The 12,611-nt window shown below is 34.9% G+C and overlaps 1 protein-coding gene across 2 annotated transcripts in view; it reads right to left on the bottom strand.

The window, feature by feature from the left end:
- The window catches only part of MTREX (Mtr4 exosome RNA helicase), a 105,100-nt gene that overhangs the window by 68,478 nt on the left and 24,011 nt on the right, over positions 1-12,611 (bottom strand). For both annotated transcript variants that reach the window (XM_007079939.3, XM_042986785.1), the window contains exons 9-15: positions 11,847-11,945; positions 11,077-11,179; positions 9,327-9,458; positions 7,683-7,762; positions 6,081-6,191; positions 4,040-4,141; positions 848-973 (exon numbers count right to left, since the gene is read on the bottom strand). In XM_007079939.3, the coding sequence (XP_007080001.2) occupies positions 848-973; positions 4,040-4,141; positions 6,081-6,191; positions 7,683-7,762; positions 9,327-9,458; positions 11,077-11,179; positions 11,847-11,945 (753 nt within the window). The remainder of the gene's footprint in view (positions 1-847; positions 974-4,039; positions 4,142-6,080; positions 6,192-7,682; positions 7,763-9,326; positions 9,459-11,076; positions 11,180-11,846; positions 11,946-12,611) is intronic.

The raw sequence follows: 12,611 nt of genomic DNA, 5'->3' as shown, positions 1-12,611 counted from the left end.
ATTTGCTTTAGCATATAAGACTTCCCACACCCATATCTCAAATTCTCCTTGCTTGCTGTTCCCAAGTCTTAGGAACTGAAAAGGGTCCATTTCAGAGATAATGACCCATGTATGAAATTAACAAGTTTTGAAGCTTTAGCTAATGATCTGCCAGTTAATTTTATATTTTTAATTAATGTTGAGTTTCCCATCTTACTAACAGTTTTCTCTAGGAATTTTTAATAAGTTCTTACTGCATGGAGGAGAAGGAAAGCAACCAGGCCAAACCTCCCTGAGAAGTTCTCCAAGATAAAACAAAAATAAAACCCTTAAGACAATCCAAAACAAAAATACTAAACACGCAAAATGAACAGGCTAATTTGAAAAAAGCTTAAAAGTTGAACTTTATTTGTTGGGATATTTATGATCCATCAATAGCATTAGAATGCTAGACTGCAGAATTAATTTATTAAGCTATGTGGAGTTACAAAGCTAGGGGAAGGTAATGGCCCAAAATACTGAGAGCATGTGCCCTACTCAGGAAGAGCAATTTGTTCAGTGGAGAAGGCAGTTAGGGAAAGTGTCTTAAATTGGGAGGGCAAAGTAAATATTTCTGCCTTCTGTGGGGATCTTTACATTCCCTCCCTCACATGAGTTGATCTTTACTTATTATAACAGAAAGTAGGGTACAAAAGTAGGGTACAGCACTTTGAGCAGTTACTGTCTTCTACCTTTCAAGCAGAAATGGCTTAGTAGATTAACTCATCTACTTAGAAAGGTATTGGAACTGACACAACTAATTTCAAGGTACCTCCTGAAATAAGTTTCTCAAATTCCTGGTGACGCCACAGAATCTTAACTCAGTTACCTTAAGTAGCTGTTTTCCAATCGTTGGGCTCATCTTTTCATCCACCATAAGAATCACAATTCCTCTATCATCCATTCCCCTCCTTCCAGCTCGACCAGACATCTGAATGTATTCACCAGAGGAAATCTGAGTGAACATAATTAAAAACACAGAGTTTAGGAGAAAACCTGGTGAAAAACATATTCTTAAATCAGAAAAATACACAAAACACAAGTTAACACATTCCAAAAAAGGGAACGTGATTGAAAAAATCACCTTTTAGGAGTTTAAGTGAAAACACAAAAATGCAAATATTACAAGGGCACCTGGGTGGCTTAGCTGGTTAAGCATCTAACTTTGGCACAGGTCATGATCTCACAGTTCATGAGTTCAAGCCCCACTACGGGCTCTCTGCTGCCAGCACAGAGCCTGCTTCAGATCCTCTGTCTCCCTCTCTCTCTGCCCCCCTCCCCCATGCATTCTCCCTCTCAAAAATGAATATGTGAACATAAAAAAAAAAAAAAAAAAAGAATGTTTAGCTCCAAAATGATCACATATACCATAGCTTGAGGTAAAGATTGGCTAATCCATGGACATAAAAAACATCTTTGAGCTAGACGTTCTGGAATAGTAGAGTCTAAGAAATAAGAAAGTAAACAAAGACTCAAACTCTACTAAATACCAATTTTTACTTGATTGTAATAAACTTTCTTAATTTGCAAAATTAGATTAATATAAACTTATTTTTCAAGTACAGTTCTTATTTTTTGGTAGAATTCAGGAGAGTCCATTCACCATTAAGAATAGAACCTAATGGAGAAAGGTTAGAAGTCATTTCAGGGTGACATTCAACCACAGACAGAATGGACAAAGTTTTATCTGTAAGTGTCTCTATACTATTCTCTGATGGAAAGGGTCCACTGTTTTCAGATTCTCAAAAAATATCTGACTCAAAGAGTTAAAAACCAGTATGCTACAAGAATGCGTATTAATGACAGCATCAAAAACAGACCTAACAACCAGGAAGCAACAAAGGCACCAGAAAAACATAACAAAAAAGCCAATCCTAAAAAAAGATCTGATAAGAACATTCTGAAAAGGCAATCCAAGAGAATTTCCGTAGGGCCCAAGAGTATCATTACAAGATTATGGTTGGTTATGATTTTCAGGTTTAATAAAATGATCCTGACTCATCAAGCTTGCTTTCTTAAGTTCAATAATCTATCATACACTGCAGTCTTACCCTAGAGTCCTTGAGATGCCAAGAAGAATGTAAAGTCGCAAAACACTTATTTACACATTTTCTTGTGGCATCAATTGTATTTGGAGACTTAAGTAATTTTAAACTGATAAATTATAAAGATTTTTAAAACTTACACTATTTTAAAATATAAAACATGAAACTTTTAACTGGTTTACAGACAAATCACATTCTATAGGAATTTTTAAAAGTTTAATTTTAAAAAGTTACAGGTTAGAGAAAGTTTCTGAATACTATGTAAAAATTTCTAAAGAGAAATGGCACCTATCTCACTGTACTTCTATTTCTTTTGTATAGCATTCAATAAATTTTAAAACAAATAAAAAAAAAATGCCTTGCCTTTACAATTCTACCATGAGTGCTTTTCAGTGTTTTGATGATCAGTAATTACTGTCAGAAACTTCTCTAAGCAGAAAAAAATCACTTTGAAGGACAAAAGGTTAAGTGAAGAAATAGCGAACTACTGAAAAATTTCTCAAAACCCAATTTACCTGAGTCTTCTTGGCTTGTACTGGAACTCAAACTAGAAATTTCTCTTCTTCTACCTGCTTTTCACCCCTGGGAAGCTCCCCTGTGTACTGGGTAAGTAACCATTTGCTGCTGTTTCTAAGTATAAGGATTGCCCTCTCTATGAAGTGTCTTCTTTCATATGCTTTATCCTTCTGTACATAACTTCTTAGAATCCGTAACACAACATTTTATTATACTCTGCTAACTAAGTTTATTTAGAGATTGGGTTTAACTTTAACAAAGTTTAAATTCAGGAACTGTTTACTGAATGGGTTCCTTGTCCCTGATTAAGAATTTACTTTTTATCCAAATTCACTGTTTTACGCATGATTCCACCTTTCTCTCCTTTCTTGTGCCTTAGAAAAGACATTACATCTAAACCTATTAAAACCTCTATTTTATTTATTTATTTATTTTTTTTTTTAAATTTTTTTAACGTTTGTTTATTTTTGAGATAGAGAGAGACAGAGCATGAACGGGGGAGGGGCAGAGAGAGAGGGAGACACAGAATCAGAAGCAGGCTCCAGGCTCTGAGCCATCAGCCCAGAGCCCGACGCGGGGCTTGAACTCACGGACCGTGAGACCGTGACCTGAGCTGAAGTCGGACGCTTAACCGACTGAGCCACCCAGGCGCCCCAAAACCTCTATTTTAAAAGTGAAAGGTTAAATAATGAGGTGCAACTGCAGTCAGTACAGACTGGGTGCTTTAAATACCCTAAACTTTAAAAAATGAACATTCTAGATATATTTAAATGCTTTAAGGGCGCCTGGGTGGCTCAGTTAAAAATCTGACTTTGGCTCAGGTCATGATCTCATGGTTTGCGGGTTCAAGCCCCACGTCAGGCTCTGTGCTGACAGCTCGGAGCCTGGGGCCTGCTTCGGATTCTGCGCCTCCCTCTCTCTCTGCCCTCACCTACTCATACTCTGTCTCTCTCTCTCAAAAATAAACATTAAAAAAATTTTTTTTAATGTTTTAAAGCATTCACGAATCATCTGCACACTTATCCCTCATCGTCAAACTCTTTCATCAAGAGAGGTTTTTGTTTTTGGCTAATGGATAGAAATGAAGGATCTCAAGTGTAATGTTGATGAACTTGCTTATTGGCTCGGGTACAAATTCTTCAGATTTATAACTGAAAAATCTCAAAGATTATATAAGCCCGAATCACTTTAGGTAAAACAAATGGTAAAATAAAAATTATTTCAATACATTGGGGCACGTGAGTGCCTTAGTTGGTTAAGGGTATGGCTTCAGTTCAGGTCATATCTCACAGTTTGTGGGTTCAAGCCCCGTGTCAGGCTCTGTGCTGACAGCTCAGAGCCTGGAGCTTGCTTTGGATTCTGTGTGTGTGTCTCTCTCTCTGCCCCTCCCTGCTCGTGCTCTCTCAAAAATGAATAAATGTTAAAAAAAATTATTTCAACATGTTAATTATTTTACTTACCCATCGGAAATCTTTCCCATCAAATTTTCGGGCATTTGTAAATAAAACAGTTCTAGCTGGCATATTAATTCCCATGGCAAAAGTCTCTGTGGCAAATAAGGCCTAAATAAATGAAAAATTTACATGATTAAACATGTACATTAAGCTAAAAAACTAGTTTTGTAATTTTCAAGTACAAACAAAACATTACTTTTCAAAATTAGTTATTAGAGATTGCAAAAATAAGACCACATACTAGTCCCAGATGTGTTTCAGTATTTTAAATATAAAATGATTAAATAGTATCTAAAGTCCCTTGCATCCCAGAAATTTTTTAATTAGGGAAAAGAAAAGTTTTTCCTAAATTCCAGTGGTGCTAACTTGAAGAGGATACTACCGGTCTAATGTACAAAGCATGAGGCTGTAGATTACTTTTCTAAACACAGAAAGTCACATTTCCTGGCTCTCCAACTAATGATACCACAGTTTTGGAGCCATCTTCAGGATCTCTGAGGGGAGAAGAGAGTTACTGGCTAAGTTCACTTTTAAGACTTTACCAACAAAAACTGGACCACACAAAAAACTGTATGGTTTAAGCACACAAAGATGTATACATACAAGTAAAGTCACTGAAGTATTATCAATCTAAATTTTCACCAATAGAAATGAAAATTAAAAAATCTTATTTCATCAACTCAAAAGAATGCCATTCACTTGTTAAAAAGAATGAAAAGCTATGCATATGACAAAATCTAGTAACATGGGTAGTATAATTTTTGTCTAAAATGTAAGTCATCAGGTGTCTGGGTGACTCAGTCAGTTAAATGACTCCTCATTTCAGCTCAGGTCGTGATCTCATGATTTGTGAATTCGAGCCCCGCATCAGCCTCTGAACTGACAATGAGGAGCCTCCTTAGAATTCTCTCTCCCTTTCTCTCCCTCCCCAACTAATGCTTCCTCCCTCTTCCTCTCTGTCTCTTTCTCTCGCACTGTTTCCCTCTCAAAATAAAGAAATAAAATTAAAGAAAAGTCCTGTATTATTTGTATGTATGTTAATGGGTATTCCTGAGAAGTGAAGGGGAATATGGTCTTCCATTTTTTGCTTTATTTGCAATCGTTCTATTTGACTTTTACCACCACCAACTATCACTTAAATTTTTAAGAAAAGATTCTTTAAAATAAGCCTCAACAATAATCAACAAAAGAACATCAACAGGGCCTTACCAGGACCAAGGTATAAATAGTAACCAATTTTTTATCTAAAATTCCTAAGTTATGTTCTTAAATGTGACTAACTTTTTAAATGTTCTACTAGTGCTGAGATCTTCATAACTCTGATTTTTCAAATTCTAACCTGAACATTAAACATAAAATAACTTATGAGTCATATGCAGGTTTATGACTACATTTTGAATTTGTTTCCCATTTTTAACACCTTATTTTTGGGTACAAACATCAACATAACCTTTAAAATTAAGTTAGACTCCCTGCAGTTTAAAATAGCATATCCTGAAAAACTCTTTTGTAAGTCTACCAGCAATTCTCCTGTCTTTTCTAATTGTTTTAGTCTGTATATAGAAAGGAGTCCACTAAGAATCAATTCCATTTCTGATAATTAAATAGCACCTTCTGAAAAACCCCACACTGTATAGTGTTACCATTTCTTACTTGAATAATAGGAAGAAAAACCAATAAAATTTTACCTATAAACCTGAATGAATTATAACACTATATATAAAAATCAACTTCAGTATTTAAGTCATTCCACAGGACCTAGTTTAAAAACATATATATGTAAATATTTACTTTTAAACATTTTTTACATATTTTACACATTCATATGTATGCACATATATGTAAAGCTGCCTAGAAACAGTGTTCTAAATAATTCTCAAACTGTTGGGACACCTGGTTGGCTCAGTCAATCGAGCAAGCAGCTCAATCTCAGGGTCGTGAGTCCAAGCCCCATGTTGGGTGTGGAGCCTACTTAAAAATAATAATAATTTTCAAACTGTCCATATGACACAATTCTAAGGCATAATAAATAAAAATAAAATCATACCTTTATCAATCCTTCAGAAAAGAGAATTTCTATAGTTTCTTTCAAAATAGGAAGTAAGCCACCATGGTGAATACCAATTCCCCGCTTCAAAAGAGGAAGTACATGTTCGACCTATGTTTGGAATAATGTTTATTTTTCAATAATGTACAGAAAAGGGACATCAAAAATGTTAAACCGAAGAAAAATGTGTGATCAAGAAAGAAGGCTGTTCAAAGAAATGTTATATAACCTTTTCAGAATAAAACCAAAACTAAACCCATATTCCCAGATTATTAAACTCAAAACTCAACATAATTCTGTCCTAGCTTTCCTTAATGTGAATGATATGTTTTAAATAAAATTCATATATGCACTGCTGCCTCATTCAAATTTTCCAGCATCACTTCACCTTGTCCCCAAAAATTAAGTCATAAGGACATTTATATCTGCACAAAATAAACTTAAAAAAATAATAGCTAGCTCCTACTAAAAATAAATAAATAAACACAAGGCATACTCAATATAAATATGTACTTCACCTAAAAACAATTGAATTACTGAAGAATTCATCCTCATTAGCACTTTAACAAATGGCATTACATGTCTACTATTAGAACTATGCTAAGGTAACAAAAATGTATCAAGACATAGCTCAGCCCTCAAATACTAGTAATTCAGGTTGGAAGAGAAATTACAAGAAAATCTTGTAAGTTAAATACTATTTTAAACATCCTACTGCAGTTTTACCATAAATCCCTTATATATCAGAGCAATCATTTATAAGCAGAGTATGACTGACCTCTGAACTTTCTTTTCACAAAACAAAATTTTCATATATTAGGTCATACTACAGGAGTTCTCAGGTTTGGATGCACATCAGAATCACCTGAAGAGCTTCTGAGATTCTAACAACCACAACACACACCAGACCAATGAAACCAGAACTTCTGAGAGGGGCACCTAGTCATAAGTAGATTTTAGAAATTCCAGGCATTTCCAATAGTCAAAAGAGAAGCCACTGGATTAAAAGCAGAGTAGACATTAAATTCCTTGCTAAACACATGATTTTCATTACGTGTTTTGTTTGGTAGTCCTATGAATTAAGAAATTTAGTGACTTGGGGTACATGGGTGGCCCAGTCAGTTGTGTCCTACTCTTGATCTTCAAGCTTAGGTCATCATCTCCTGGTTCCTGAGTTTAAGGCTTGTGTCAGGCTCCTTGCTGACAATGCAGAGCCTGCCTGGGATTCTCTCTCTCTGTCTCTCTCTCTCTGCCCCTCCCCCTTGCACAGGCACTTGCTCTCTCCCTCCCTCCCTCTCTGTGTCTCTAAATAAAATAAAGAAATTTAGTCACTTAAAACTAGCACTAATAATTCTGTAGTATTAGGAACTGAAGCAGTAATTTCCAGACCATGCTAGTTTTTAGTTCCCTTAGGTTGCAAATCTTTCCTACTGTTATCTTTTCAGAAGTGTAAAATAAAAATCAAGGTATTATTTCTGGGTACAACGCAACATATTTAAAGCAGTGCATAAAGAGTGCAATATATAGTAACAAAACCAAGAAATGCGAAGTCAAAGTACCCTATCACACTTAATACCCACACTTAGGGACACTAAATCATACCTGAGGGAGTTTTTTATCTTCATCAGACAAGCAGTCAATGGCATTACTGAATACTTCTTCAACCATCTTCTTTTCTTCATCTAAGAAAAAATTCAAAGGTACATAAATATCTAAATGAATCAGTGATACCAAACCTCACACACTGCAAAGAATAAAAATCTATAAAGAATAAAAGAGTTTTTAAGGCAGTCAAAAGGGAAAGTGGATAAAAATTACCATTTAATAAAATTCATTGCCCTTCAAAATATATCTAACAGAATTTATCCATGAATAAAAGTACTATCTTATAAAAATAACAAAAACTACACTAAGTGCTGTATATCCAATATGTAAGACTAACAATTATAGATCACAGGGACTATTATTATCCACTACTGAGGAAAGTGAGACTAACTCCAAATGATGGAAACTGCTATTAACTGTTAGAGGAGCAATTCCAAAGCATATGCTCTTAACCTTTATACTGCCTTCACATATAGCATCTACTAAATAATAGGAAGCCAATATATATTTGCTCAATTAAATATATGACCCTGCGACATTAAGCAAATTCAGCATTAGCAGTTAAAAGAAAACATTTCTAAGCACAGCAATTTCTCCATTAAAAAATAAAATATCACTAACTTTAGGAGTTTATGTGGGTTATCTGTTATTATCACTTTGCTTATGGATAAGTAAAAAGACAGCCCTAAAATGCATGGGTTTAGCTCTGTGCCTTGGTAATGAAAGCAATACAAATGACATTTGATTTTGGATGACTGAGGATATTATTCACTCCTCACAATACAAGATTACATAGTAAAAGGATGAAATGAATAATAAATGGGCTGGTATTCAGTATGCTGAATTTTTGGATAGGCTGTGCTACTACCTAGCTGTGTGACTTTGGGTTACATTTACAGATAATATGTGGGAATAATTTATTAATTAAATACAAGTAACTACTTTATTCAAAAGATTATACCACGGTTAAATAAAGGGCAAGCCTTCCTGGTTTGGATTTCCAGAAGAATGAAGCACAATACTTTGTTTTCTTTTTTAACGTTTATTCATTTTTCAGAGACAGAGAGAAGACAGAGTGTGAGCGGGGAGGGGCAGAGAAAGAGACAGAACAGAATCCGAAGCAGGCTCCAGGCTCTGAGCTGTCAGCCCAGAGCCCAACGTGGGGCTCGAACCCATGAACTGTGAGATCATGACCTGAGCCGAAGCTGGACACTTAACCAAATGAGCCAACCAGGCACCCCGAAACCACAGCACTTTCTATATAGAAAGTGATCTGACCAAGAAACCTAACCTTACGTAGTCACACAGAAAATCCCCAAAGCAAAGGAGCTTATGGCAATGAAGTATAAGGGAATATAATTCTAGTATTTTTCAGTAAGGGTTTTTGGATTTTACACAGAGCAATGTACTTTAAACCTCCCAGTAAAAGAAAACAAAAGAAAGGAAAGGAAGGAAAGAATAAAACAAGGTCTTTTTTAAAGATTTTATAAGGTAATGAGTACTTGTTACTGTGACTGTAGGGGGAACTGCATATCCTAGCAATACACAATAGATTAATCACAACATAATGATCTTCTTACTAGAAACAGATATACACTCATTTACACGTAACATTAAAACTATGCTGAAATTACATAGTACCTGTGTTAAAATCTAATTTGGTCATCTGAAGTGCATAGGCTTCACAATCTTTCTTACTAAAGCTGAAAATAATTACAGGTTGAAAATTTCTTTCCATAATCATCTTCACAATCTTGAACACATTTGATGGTCCTGCAAAAAAGAGTATATAAACATATGTAAAAATTACCTCCAAATGGATTATAGACCTAAACATAAAGTACATAACTATAAAATTCTTAAAAACTATATAGAAGTAAATCTCCAAGATATGATATTAGGCAAAGCATTCTCAGGTATGATGTATAACAAAAGAAAAAAAAAACATAAACTGGATTTCATCAAAATTAAAAACATTGTTTTGAAGGGGGGAGGGGAAGGGCAGAGAGAAAGAGAGCGAGGAGAGCAAGAAGAGCGAGGAGAGAGAGAGAGAGAGAGAGAGAGAGAGAGAGAGAGAGAGAGAGAATATGAATCCCAAGCAGGCTCCACAAGGTCAGTGTGGAGCCCGACGTGGGGCTCAAACTCACAAACCATGAGATTATGACCTAAGTGGAAATCAAAAGTCAGACGCTTAACCAACTGAGCCACCCAGGGGCCCCAAAAGACACCAACAAAAAGTGAAAAGACCACATTACCACAGAATGGGAAAATATAGATAAGGGTCTACTATCCAGAGTATACAAAGAATCCTTATAGCTCAACAACAAGACAATTTCATTTTTAAACTGGCAAAAGATTTTGAGTATTTCTCCAAATAAGATATACAAATAGCCAATAGGCACATGAAAAGATAAATGAACACCACATTAGCCATGAGACAAATGTAAATCAAAACCACCCTCAGATACCACTTTATTCCATTAGGATGACTATATTCACATAGATTACAGTAAATACTAGCAGGGATGTGGAGGAAATAGAAACTTCAGACCCTTCTGAAGCATGTAAAATGGAGCTGCCACTTTGGAAAATAATCTAGCAGTTATTCAAAAATTTAAACATATGAAATACCATATGACTCAACAATTCCACTGCTAGGTATATGCTCAATGAGAAAAGAAAACGTATGCTTACATAAAAACTTACAGAACACAAATATTTGCAGCACTATTCACAATAAGCAATAAAGAGAAATAACCCAAATGTTCAACAACTGATAACAAATAAATAAAATGTGGCATATTCATATAATGAAATGTCGTTTGACTGTAAAAGGAATGAAGTACTGACATATGCTATAGAATGAATGAACCTTGAAAACAAGCTAAGTGAAAGAAGAAGCTGCAAAAAAACACACAAATTGTGATTCTAGTTACATAAAATGTTCAAAAAGGAAAAAAGAAATAGAAGGTAGATTAGGGACTGCCTAAGGCCGAGGGGTGTGGGAAGAGGTGAGGAAAAATGAGGAATACTTGCTAATGGATACAGGGTTTCCTTCTGAGTTAATGAAAATGTTCTGGAATTAGATAGTAGTTGCACAAGTTTGTGAATATACTAAAATACACTGAGTTGTACACTTAAAAAAGGTGATTTTTATGGTATATGAATTATATCTTAATAAAAAAACTATGTTAATGATTGCATAATTCTGTTAATATACCAGTAACCATTAAATTGTACATTTTAATGGATGAAATGTATAGTATGTGAATTATATCTCAATTAATGTCATATAGGAAAAAGAGATGAACCTTTATCCAATTTTATCATTTACTATCTAGATCTTTATCCAGCTTCCTGAGGGAAAAAAGTTAACAAAATTTCAAATTACCTTTTGTTCCTCCTTTTCGCCCCTTCTGATCTCCTTTTGCCAAATCACCAGCATCTCGAAGTACTTGCATTGCAGTATTAAAATTATCTTCTCTGAAGTCACCCTGGAATCAAATATTTTTCTACATTACTTCAGTAAGATTTAACCAAAATCCAAACATTTTTCATACCTCCAAACAAACCTTCCTCAAAATAAAAATAATTTAATACGATAATGATAACAAAGGTCACTAAAAGAGTTAAAACATGTTGTACAGGGACACTGGGTGGCTCACTCAGTTAAGCATCTGACCCTTGATTTCAGCCTAGGTCATGATCTCACTGTCATGAGATGAGCCCCCTGTGGGCAATGACCCTGGAGCCTGCTTGGGATTCACTTTCACCCTCTCTGCCCCTCTCCTGCTCACAGGCGTGCTTTCTCAAAAATAAACAAACATTAAAAAAATTGTAAAACAAAAAATACAAAATAAAGTTGTGCGTAAGGTACAATAAAAGGTGATAAAGAGGTACTAAAAGGGGGTAAAGCAAAACATAACATATCTGAAACACATCCTAAATCCCTATTCTCCAGGCATTTTAAAATACCGGGAAAGAAGAAAAATCTTAATTCATGCACAAGAGAAACAGAGAACCAAACACAAGTCTTAAATATAATTTTTGAAATAGAAGTACACACAAACCCAACAATTCTGGACTATAAAACTACTTAAGAAAGAAAAAATGAACTTCTATCCTGACACTACAGATTAAGAATCACCATTACTCCCTTACATTTTCATCAACCACAAGGTGCAGGCCATCTCCACCTGCTGGGAAAATGTAGTGCTGCAATGGTGTAGGCCGATAATCTGTGTAAATTACATGACAAGGCTGTAAAAACAATGAAAAACAATTAGGCACATAATATTTAATTTCTTCAAAATAATACTGTGTATTTGATCTAAGTAAAAGATCTTGGGGAAATACACTTTTGAATTCAACACCCCAAAAAGAGAAAAACTAAAAATTTTTAAAACAAGGCAAGAGAAAAATGTGGAAAAATCAGCTCTCAAATGACATTACCATCTATTCAATTTTATCAATACCCTAATTAGGGCCAGATATATGATTTGAGTTTCAATAAAGACCTTGGATTCATACCCTAGACTTGTGATACTAAAATTAAAGAAGATGCTGTTACTACACTGCAGTGGTATGGTGAAACAGAATGCTCCCTGAGGTAAATGGGACTTGTCTGACCCAGAGTGAGTTTTCAAAGCTTTACTAAATCAGCAGGTTGAAGATCCACTAGGTTTCTATTGTACAGAAGCAACATAGGTGTTAGAAAAACACAATTAGAGACCTTATGAACAGATAATACTTTGTAAGAATATTGGTACAAAGGAAAAATGAGGGCAGGAAAACAAAACCAAGAATAAATTTAGTACACATAAACAAATGTTTGCCATAAGGCCCTATACTGCTGCAAAAGTTGGACCACAAAAGCAAAAGGAAAACATGTGACTGTGTTCACAGAAAAATCATATCACATGCTCA

The sequence above is a fragment of the Panthera tigris genome, chromosome A1 (assembly GCF_018350195.1).
Source record: "Panthera tigris isolate Pti1 chromosome A1, P.tigris_Pti1_mat1.1, whole genome shotgun sequence".
NCBI classification, from domain to species: domain Eukaryota; kingdom Metazoa; phylum Chordata; class Mammalia; order Carnivora; family Felidae; genus Panthera; species Panthera tigris.
This window is presented reverse-complemented; position numbering and strand designations above follow the sequence as displayed.